This window comes from Battus philenor, unplaced genomic scaffold, assembly GCF_028537555.1.
Source record: "Battus philenor isolate CCGP_79_NKW_IND1 unplaced genomic scaffold, ilBatPhil1.0.hap1 SCAF_18, whole genome shotgun sequence".
NCBI lineage: Eukaryota > Metazoa > Arthropoda > Insecta > Lepidoptera > Papilionidae > Battus > Battus philenor.
Window position 1 is genome coordinate 2,408,316 of NW_027181680.1, and position 11,684 is coordinate 2,419,999.

The 11,684-nt window shown below is 33.0% G+C and overlaps 1 protein-coding gene across 1 annotated transcript; it reads left to right on the forward strand.

Moving 5' to 3' along the window:
• Positions 1-631: 631 nt before the first annotated feature.
• CycJ (Cyclin J) lies at positions 632-10,325 on the forward strand. Its single transcript, XM_068763573.1, has 6 exons — positions 632-999; positions 1,216-1,326; positions 6,651-6,822; positions 7,615-7,896; positions 8,297-8,453; positions 9,303-10,325. Exons 1-6 carry the CDS (start codon positions 892-894, stop codon positions 9,781-9,783), a joined length of 1,311 nt encoding a protein of 436 aa, XP_068619674.1. The 5' UTR covers positions 632-891; the 3' UTR covers positions 9,784-10,325.
• The last annotated feature ends 1,359 nt before the right edge of the window (positions 10,326-11,684 follow it).

An 11,684-nucleotide genomic window follows, 5' to 3' on the forward strand; every position in this document is an offset into this window, starting at 1 on the left:
ATGTGGACAGCGCATGATCAATCATCGAAACGATCTTTAGGGGAGGCCTACGACTTGCATTGAGCGTCCGTCGGCTGAATATAAGAAAATATATATAATGCATGAAGCATTGCTGAATATTTTTTATGTACTTAATTAAATTTAGGGACATGTTTTAACTAATTCGTTGTTTTCGAACTAATTATTTCATTATCGATTTCATGTTCACATCTCTATAGTTGAGTTTTATTATATTGGTACAAGCGAAATCTACCATTGACCATATATGGTGATATCTATATGTTAATATATCCTCATTCCGTAATGCCTATTTTTCCCTTTATTGATTAATTACAGTTAATTTAAATATATCAAAATTCGGTTAGTTCTATGGAATTTAGTGAAGTTTTGAGCTTTTAAATGTTTTAATTTTAGTAATATTGTATTTTCAGTATTCTTATGATATAAAATTTTAATGCTCAATATCTATCGTTAAAAATCGTCAAAAATAATATATTATTTTTTAAATAATGAAAAACATAAAACTACTTGAGTTTATTGCACGTTACACCAAAGAGAACTGAATACCGTTATTAAATTCTCTTTGGTATGGCCGCTTGGCGTCAATCAAAATGTTTCATTCGATGACAGTGTCAAAATGCTGCGGGAGTTGCATCATGTATTAGTACGTTACAGTTCCTTGTGTTATTTTCTCCTAAATTTGATGTCTGATTAAGATGAACCGAGCAAAAGGAGCTTATAAAATACTGAATTTTTGTTTGTTTGCGGGAATTGATATGTTAAAAAGCGATTCTTTTTGACATTTGTTTCCACGTGGTGACTGTCATATAAAAAGTCGACGTGTTAATTATACTTCTTAATATATCAGTGCCCTAAGCAATACCTTGAGCAATGGAGTCCTTGAACATGTCGAAGCTTAATTTATCGAGTGTAAGGAGCCACACGTCTAACGATACTGTGATAAAACCAGAGTGTTCCGAGGTCAAAATCGAAACTAATGTAAGTATATCTTTTAATACCTTTTTATTTATGTCCCCTACTAGACTGTTTTCTGATGTTTCCAAGTGTAATCATCGAGCGTTAACTAATTCATATTGCTCTGTTTAGAGTAAACTTTGCCCGAGTCATACCGATATTTCGCTTTGTTCAGTATTTCCATACTTCTCGAACATACACAAGTGCATAATTTTAGTTACGAAGCTTTTGTTTTTCCAGGTACTTACGGATCCAGACGACGAATATAATTGTGAATATAGAGATGATATTTGGAAAACTTTGCTGGAACAAGAAGCACAGAAGCCAATTATTCACCTCCAATCACCACAAGTAAGTTGCACAATTATTAAATGCGATTTCAATATGTTTTGGATTATAGACAAAGGAGTTAGTAGTTAAATGTGAATAAACTGGAATAACAAAAGACTATTAAATATTACTAAATATTATAATTAAAGAGTAAAAATTCTCTCGAGTCTGAACATGAGGAATTGGGCATGTTAATGATTATCTGTCTTTTTAACCCTATGTATGTAATTGGTTGTGTAACATTCTAAAACATTTCATGTATCATAGACAAAAGTAAAATAATATTAATTTTTAAATTAAGTTATTAAACCAATATTTATTTACCTTCATTACACATTGTTTAATGGCAGACTTGATGCCCTATAAGCTTTCTCTATCACTCAATCCATGGTTGTGCAGAGATAACTAATAGACAGGTGTATAAATATTATAGACATTTTATTAACACCATTTAATATGAGAATGTAATATATACACATACATATTAATCAGTGGTAACTCAGCAGCAGAGGACTGAGACTTGTAATTACGGGTCACAGGTTCAATTCTTGGAGTACAATCTTATATAATTTACATGTGCATTAATTATGCCATTATTGCCAAATAAATATGCTATATACATTTCTATTATAGAGAGTTATATGATTCTTCCACAAAGTTTGTCAGGATGTGATTAAAAGAAACAGTACCCAAAAAAATTATATACAAAAATAGTAATAAAATACATATAAAGAAACTACAAACTACAAATAATGTAACCAGTTTAATTTTTTTTAAAATAAGGTAATAAGTGTATATTAAAAATGTAAAGCCCTGTCCAAAACTAGATAGAGGTGTACAAGAAAAAAAGGATCTTGTAGTGACTGGTTTTGCACTGCTCCATCCAGCAACTTTCTGACCTGACCTTAACCATGTTGTACTTTAATACATTATGCTTTAGAAAAAAAAATTGAATGTGCGACAATTTTTGTAATCTTTTTATTCAGTTAGTGATATTTCCTTCTGTGATGTTCATATTTGTTTAGCTATCACAACTGTAATTAGGATATTGTATCTTACGTAGTAATTAATATGTATGTATATGTATATCTAACCACAAATTAAGAAAGATTGTAATGAGCAATTGATAATATACAGGAATGATAGTTGTTACTGACTTGCCACAGCAGTATCCAATTCATTATTATTATAAAATAAGTTTTGGTTAGGTTTGTACAATATATTTAATTTAATTATTTAATCTGAACTGTAAATGATTTAGGCATCATCCAGCCATTTAAAGATTTCTGAGTAGGCAAAATTATAAATGTTATTTCCTATCCTGAAACTCCAGTGGCCGTCAGGGATATAAACCTGGTAAAACTGTTCTTAGTATTTCTGTAAAAGAAGTTTTTATTAAAAATTAGTACTGAATCATTGTCTAGTCCCATCAGGCATCTTCAAATAGTAATTTAACTCTTTAAAATTATATGTCCCAGATAAGGTTTTTTTATATTACATATGTTCTCATTAGGCTGACTGCTGAATACAATTTTAAATAGTCATAAGCAGGATATTTTTGGCCTGTCCAAAAATTAAAAAATTTGGAGAGGACCTTTGGACATAGTGGTAGCCTTGCAGTAGATGACAGTGACTTGTGATCGTAAGTCATGGGTTCGATTCCCAGTATATGATCTTATATCATTCACACTCTGTGCAATATATGGGATTGCCAATGCTTAAAAACAAGTTTCCAGAGGATTGGCAGCAGCATTCTTGGCAGAATTATTGTTTATCCCATTATAGATATCTTTTGGAAAGGCCTAAATGTTGCAGAAGGGCTACTTTGATTATGAAAAGGTTGCTCACCTCTGCTATAGCCTATATCACAGACTCTGAAGAGCTCCATCTCAGTAGTCAAGCGACAGCTTAGGCTGGGAACGCTTGATGAATAGAATAGAAGGTACATGCGGTGTCGACAACGCGGAAATTTTTCCCGGACGCCATGTCAGCTTACCACGTGCCATAACCATAGAAGAAGAGCGCAAAAATAAAAATATAAGGGATTAATTAATAAAAAAAAATAAAAGGCTCCAACCCATAAATAATTTAAAAAAAAACACTTATATCACTTGAAACCACAATTAGAGGTTTTTTTTGGGTTCTTTACATCTAGTCACTTCATAGAATATTTACATAAGCAACTCATGAACTTAGCATCATGTCAATTTAGAAATATAAATAAAGTAATGGTTAGTTATTGTAAAGAAATGTGAGCTTCCCATAATTTTATTTAGCATCATATCAGCCTATAGATGTCCACTGCAAGGCCTAGCCTTAGCCCAAGGATTGCTACCTTAGAATCTTTCGCTTCAATGGCCATCAGTTGCACTAGCGATGTGCCCTTCCAGTACCAATTCAGACAAGCAATTCTTCAAGCTATGTCGGAGACTTAGTTTTTCTTTTGATCTTCTCATTTCTAATTCAACCTCACTTTGAAGCTCAGAACAAATATATGTATACTCGTTTTTATATCTAAATTACTTTAACAATTTTATCATTGAAAAAAATGCATGATGTTTTTTAACACTAAAGTTAGAGATGACAGACAAGATAACAAACTTCAATGTCAACCAGACAATACACTTCCTTTTGTAGTAAAAGATGAAAAGGAAATGTTTTTATTTGACATTCATTAAACATGACCACAGCAAAAAAACTACACAATGGAATCAGTTGACCTAAGTTATATATTTTTGAAGGTATACCTAAAATATTATATTTCATTTAAAGCTGGTCAACCATGATACGGAAAGTAAATTTCACACACTACATTTTTAACAAGCTTTAATTTCTAATCAGGAATATATTCACCTTTGTTATAAGCAACCTTTTCCATCTAGGAGTATAGAAATTTTTAATCACGGCTTGGTAAAGATTAATTGTTTTTTCTGTAAAATATGTCAACAGAAAGGACATTACATTCCCCCTTATAAATTATATAAGGTAGTGGTCATTCATGATGAACCTCTGGACAATGAGCAGATGCTGGATACATTGTCTTGTAGATAGACGGGTAGGGTAAGGTGCTTAAATTGGCACAGGCTTTAGTAAGGCTTCCATGCATTGGTTTTGCATTCAAATTAAACAACCAGTTTCTTCACCCTAAGGCCAAGGTCATCAGTCCACCTTGTCACATGAGTAATAGTAAAACACCATGCATGTCTAGTGTAAATTGGTCGATTGGACTTTTAATTATGTTTTAATAATCCCAGGCTATAAGGAAGTGGTTACTACATATATGATGAATATATAGAAAACTATTGATTTTTGGTACTTGATTTGTATGGTTACATATCATGACAATATGCTTATTCCTCAACGTGTTTTAATGTATACCAAAATCCATCAAATATAACATTTAAATTATTTATATTATTGTTTTAGTGACATATACATATTTTCTTTCTTCATTTATACTTCCCACTAGTCACACCATAGGCATAGGCCTCCCCCAGAAATATATGTAGGGGGATATACCTTAATCACCACCCTTGGCAGGCAGGTTTGCAATCACAGTGTCATATATAGAGGATGCTGCTGATCCTCTGGAAACTTGTATGTGAGCAGTGGTAGTCATAAATAATTATTACATAAAGTGTGAATTATACAAGAATGTATCCAGGAAATTGAACCTGTGATACTCTGACTGCAAGTCTATGGTTACCCCTGCTTAATGTGAACTATCGCCTTCATATATTTAGTTCAAAGAATACTATCTCATTTTAATCAGGAATCTCAGTGGCTTATTCAAGACACAAAAGAGAGACAGATATAAGAATGAATTGTCATTTCACACTTTCATTTACTTATTCTACCATTAACCTGTCAACTGCCTGTGGACATATCTGTCTGAACTCCCCGGGTGTGTATGAGTCACATCTGCCCAAAATAAAGCAGGCTATGTTATATCAAATCACTTTAAACATATAGTTCAAAATTGCTTGCTCTGCATGTATTACAGACTCCAGGATCATAGAAAATTAAATTTTATTTATCATTTAAAAAAACTCGTTCCCAACACTGACAGGCGCCATGTTGTGGTACACTAAGGGTTAATGGAACATACATCAATATTTGTTTAGATAAGGGTGAATCATTTAAATATACTTTTATATAATAATTTATTTAAAGAAATTGTAATCTAACATAATTCATCACTCTAAAATGTCACATTTATTGTGTTTGTGTACAAAATTTCTATCTGCCATATTACTTTCTATATTTAGTCCGTGGTATATGTTGACAATAGATATATATAGTTATAACTTTTTTGAATTGCACAACATTTTCACATATATCGTCATTATTGCAAAGGTACCATCCTTTGCAATAATGACGCAATATGCTTCAATACTTTTTTGGTTCCATAGGCAGTAAAAGTTTTGACTCAATGTTTAAAGGATTTAAAGTAATATTCTATTTAAGTTGCAAGGTCATTTGGTTTCTATGCCTACTATGTTCTTTATGCTTCAGTAATCAGCTCTAGATGCTTTGAATAATATTTTTTATTGTATCATACAATATATATAAAGTTGAAATATATCGTTTTTGGCTTACAGAAATGATTGATTAGGGGTCGAACTTATCCCTTACTGGGGCCCCGTATTTAGGGCCTTCCATTCATCCCCTATCATGGATAGACAGGGTCTTCAATAATACTAAAATTTCATCTTTCGTTCTCAATATCTTTCATTCTTTATCACCTCATTTCCTCCGCTTTCCGTCACTTTCCGTCTAGAGCTCTAATATTCTTATGTATATAATTTTTATTATTTGTTTAACAATTTATTTATTCTTACTATCTATTATATCATACATAATTTACATTTCTACCATCACAGCTATTTTATCGCCCGTGTTTATAATTTACACTATTCTTAGTTTTTTTTTCTTGTTACCTTTTTGCAGACCTCCAAAAAGGTTTGGCGACACTCCTCTTTACAAACCAGTGAGGCAATATTTTCTTTCTCTAAATTCTTTGCTAAACGAGATTAGTATTCTGCTCATACCTCGTCAATTTACATGTTGCATGATTATCATATTTTCATCATGTAATAAATAAATAAATGAATCATCATTATATCAGCCGACACAAAACATAGGCCTTCCAAAACATGACCACGATGACTGGTTTTGCGCTGATCGCATTCAGCAACTTTCCGCTGCCTTAACTTTATCGTCGGTCCACCTAGTGGGAGAGGGGGGGGGGCTAACTCCCGTCTCGTCTACCGGCACGTGGTCGCCACTCGAGAACCCTTTAACACTTCACTAGGTTGCATTAATATTTCGTTTCAATATTTCAGTTGGAATTCCGTGGGGCTCTTGTGCAACAGTTACGAGATGTTACGAAGAAACTTGGACTCACGTTGGCCACGCTCCACTCGGCCGTGGCGCAGTTGGACCTGTTCATGGATGCTCACAGGCTGAGGTCTGACCGTCTCACACATGTTGCCCTTGCTTGTCTCAGCTTAGCAGGTGAGTTAATATTAACTAGTGATAACAATAAATTATATTTCAGACTTGTATGTCCGTAGAAAATTAGTAAACCGTAGATGACCTCTTGTACCTTTATTTAAATTGTTTCTTTTATTTGTTAGATATTGTCTATGATATTTTGTTACATTTACTTTTTATATAGAGCTGTACTTTCTTTAAATTTTATTATTCACAGTGTTTCATAAATTATGAATAAATAAGCCAAGTTTTACCTAAATGCGTGTTAGACACAAAGTATTGCTTTTTTTTTTCAAGTTAAAAACCATAATTTAGTATGTAAGTTTACTTTAGTACAAGTTATGTGAAAGACGCACAAATCATCTCATTGATTCAATTATGACTAACCTAATATTGCAATTTAATTTTTTTAAGTCTTTACCAGAAATTTACTAACAATTACAGGCAAGCCCCTATTCCATGGCTAACTGATTTTGATACCACAGACCTCATTGTCAAATAACTAAACATCTCTAGTTTTCTTTTATCTGATATAAATTATATCTAATCAATAAACTTTGCAGTGAAGTGTGTGAATTAAACTTCATTTCATATCAAAATTTAACAAAATTTATATAACAACCTTTTCTTTAATTATTACAATTTATTCAATATCTTGAAATGGAACTTTTCTGTTAGCCGGGTGTAAGCAAAACACCTCCAAGTAGTAATGTGATTTCTCATTCGTTAGTTAGTTTGTGGTTGTTATAGCCTATTTTTTTCCATGCTTTCAAAACATCAATTAAATTGTTTTTTTTTTTATTATTTGAACAGCGAAAAGTGAAGAGAAATTCAGTCGTGCTCCGACTTTAAAAACACTGTCAAAGATCAGCGGGGTGCAACTGTGTGGGAAGACATTCAGACAGCTGGAATGGATGGTTGGCCAGCATGTTAGGTGGAGGCTGCTGTCCCCCACTCCCGTGACATTTGCAGCACTGTTGACTCAGTATGTAATCACTGATAGCGACCTCACTACTAGACATCCAAAATTCGTCAGGCGCTTCAAACGTGATGGTGGAAAGCTTTTGGAGGCGTATTTGGACTTAACTCTGTCTGGTAAGTTATTTCAACTTCATTTTCTTAGAAAAAAAAGATTTTATTATGTCCAAAATTATAGTCCCAAAATTGATTTAAATACCTAATTGTGCAATCGATTCATTCTTCATTTGCATACAATAAAGGTTATATACCTCATTGCTTATTGACCCCATGTAAGGGGGCTACCTACACCCTGACAATAATAGTAAGTAAGCAAGGCAAGTTGAAGTAGCAATGACAAAAACAAATGGCCACTGGGGCCTTATGCTTCTAAAGTGGAGGCTGCATCAGCAAATGTAGAGTAGGATCGTTCACATGGTGGACATCATGCAGGGTGCTTTCAATCATTTTCATTGAAATATAAAGAGGACTATCTCCAGCTGTAGAAGACCGCTAAACATGATGTCGATATTTCCAGATGTTCGTCTGAAAGTAGTGGAGTCTGTAGACGTGGGTTGTGCGTGCGTGGCTTGTGCTAGAGCAGACATGGGGCTGTGTGCCTGGCCAGGGTGGCTGGCTGCAGCCACGGGGAGAAAGGCCACAAGCGTCGCGCCCATAGCGCGTCTGTTGCAGAGGTAAGCCAAGATAAATTTACTAAAAACTACTTTATTGCATACATCAGAAAAGTATTACATATATGTCGTAATAATTAAGAAAAAAAGTAGAATACCATAACTGTTATTAATTAATTAGTTATAACTATAAAAGCTATAAAGGGATGGAGTTTAGCTCCCTTGACAGCAGAAAGCTTTAGCTTTTTACACCTTTTTCCAATCAACATGTATGAAGTAATTATTCTGAAATATTGTTACAATAATTTATTTTCTATTGAACTACCACCAGACAATAACTTCAGGCAGTATAAAGTACTCAATGTGGGATTTAACAAAAACAATACTTAGTTTATTAAGTTTTTTTTTACATTAAAAAATTTTGAGTAGCTAAAGTTATTCCTTTTTACATCTTCTGCTAAAGTAAGCCCTGTCGAAATCGGTCCGGCCATTACCCAGAACTGAAAGACAGGCTAAATTTAAAAAAAAATGTAATTATGTTGTATGTACCATATATAAATTTATATGTTTGTAGTAAAAAGCAGTTATTTTAATATTACAAACAGATACTCAAATTTTATTTAAGCGGGGGAGTATATTGTTAAAACTAAACACAATTGGCAACATAAAAAAGCAAATCTTAATTCATACAAAAATTGTGGAAAAAAAAAACTTGTATTTATTTTTATACCATATTTGAATGATGATAAAAAGGCCGAAAAGACGCTCCAACAGAGCGATAGAAAGTCGATGTCCCTCTTTGGTCGATATCCTTTTACCTGGTTATACCAAAGAAGCGAATACCTGAAAAATTATGTCTTCAAAAAGATATGTTTTTACTAAAGCAAGTTTAAATTAAATATATCTTTACAGAATGATGCAAATTTTGAAATCGCGTGACGGTAACGGAGATTCCGAAGCCGATCAAGGGTATAGCAGCGCAAGGACCTCGCCAAATCTCACTCCGTGCCACTCGCCAAGGTACCAAGTGTCTCCAGCGTCTAGCACGGGCAGTACATCCAGTTACATCAACAGGGATGCCTATCGGCAATGTCCAGTCACGGAGAGAAGGTTAGATAACGCTTACTCTGTATTAGATCTATCAGATAACAACCCAGCTCCACCAGTTGACGTCCAGGAGTATTACAGACTGCCAACAGCTATTGACATGACCTGCCAGAGAGTAAACAATCCAGCTGACTACAGATTCTGCAGGTCTGCGAGGCTGATAGAGGCTAGCTTAGAATCGGTTCCACCGTCTAATGTGGCTGTGAAACGTGGCTTAAACACGAATATAGAGTTAGAGAGAAAGCGATACAGGCTGGCCTCTCAAATGTCACAGGTTGTTCTTTGATTATTTTGATATCTCTAGTCTTAAGTCCGGATTCATGAATTTGAGGTTCCTATGTGTAGTTGGTGTACATCATACCAATAAAATAATTATCTATTATTATGGGCCAAAAAAAACTACTTTGTTACTAATATATTATCTGTGTAATAAATGAACTACCAACTTGTTTATCTAAAATTACTTAAAAAAACCTATGTGAAATTATTTTAATTAGTGTGATGTTTTCATTAAAAAAACGTATTAATATTAAAAACATTGTAATTCGCCACACTGAGCCGATAACTAGATGTGTTAATCAAATATTCATGAATTTGGACATATTAATTAATTTCTTTAAATTAATTTGTAATTTATGACTGGTTGATTTTTAATTACGAAAATATTCAATGATCGTAGCGTAAATTGCCACATTCGAAAATCGAATGAAAAATGTTATCGCGTAATATAATCTGTAGTATGTTAGTCAATGGGGGTGTAGTGTTGCTAGTAACCTTTTGGGCTCTATTCGCAGGTGAAACTTTTATGCTACACTGAAGGGACTAATTTGATTAAATAAAGGTAAATATTTATTAGTATTCAATTTGTTAATTGTGGACAATAAAATTTTGGAATAAGAAATTGCCAACATTTTACAACAAAAAAATGGAAACACAGAAACAAATATATATAATTGTTTATATCATGATTGATATCTTTTTGATACTGTTTTTCTGATCTCAAATTTTATTTTGCCGAAACTACTTTCATAATTCACCTAACGGGGATATAAACTGTACATGTCAACCGGAGTGTTTGATACCCCTCACTTAAAACTCATATATGCGTCCATAGTGTCCCAATAGGTTAAAGAACTAAATGTTTATTTACGCTCCACTATCCCTTGAAATTGTATTAATACAGTAATTACAACAATTGTAACCCCTCTTGTATTAGTGTTGAATATATCTTTGCGGCTTGGCCTTCATTGAAATGACTGAAAATTTGACTTACTGTAATTTTGCGTGTATAATGGCTATCCCATATATAAGTTAAAATATAACCATTTCCATTAAGTAATAACACAGATTAAATATATCACGTTAACAAATTTACATAACACCTCATTTGTCATCAAATGAAAATAATGCAATAAATCAATAGATAAAAAAATCACATCTTATGTTTATAACCTACACAGATAGTAAAAGTAGTGGTAAATATAGAGATATAAGAAAACAAAAATGAAATACCTTAAAGTGCCTAAAATATTGCATTATTTTCTTTTCAAAATACATATTATTGATATTTTTTTAAATAGCTTCTTAAATATGTTTGTATGATTCAAATTATCATGGCGTGTAGCATTGTGTGCGTAAAGCTTGTATACATACAATGACTATGTATGTCACAGAAGGTACAGTCGGGTACACAATGATGTATGACCGGATTATTCTTCTAATATTATTTATTGTAGATTTTTAAACATCATTTCAGCCGATAGACGGTACATTCTTCCTCCCAAAATTCGTCATAACTCTCTGCATTCAGACACTTCTCACACTGTCTTTGTTGGTCCTCCTGATGGAGAAATACTCGAGAAACTTTCAGCACCGATAGCGGTCAGTTGCACTAGCGATGTGCCCCGACTACCGCCACTTTAGACAAGAAATTTTCCAAAGGACGTTGGTCCTACGAATTTATATATATTTATACTTATTCTAAATATTGGTAGTAGTCACTTTTAATACTGACTGTACCTGCATAACAAAACTATAAGAACACATACAAAGTTTCATAGTAACAAGCGCACACACATAGCGCCAACTGTCAAGATGATTTGAGATCATATATCCTTTTAAATTTCATGAATCTTTTTTATAGAGACAATAATTTTGTAACACCTTGCATATGAGAAATGTTTTTAT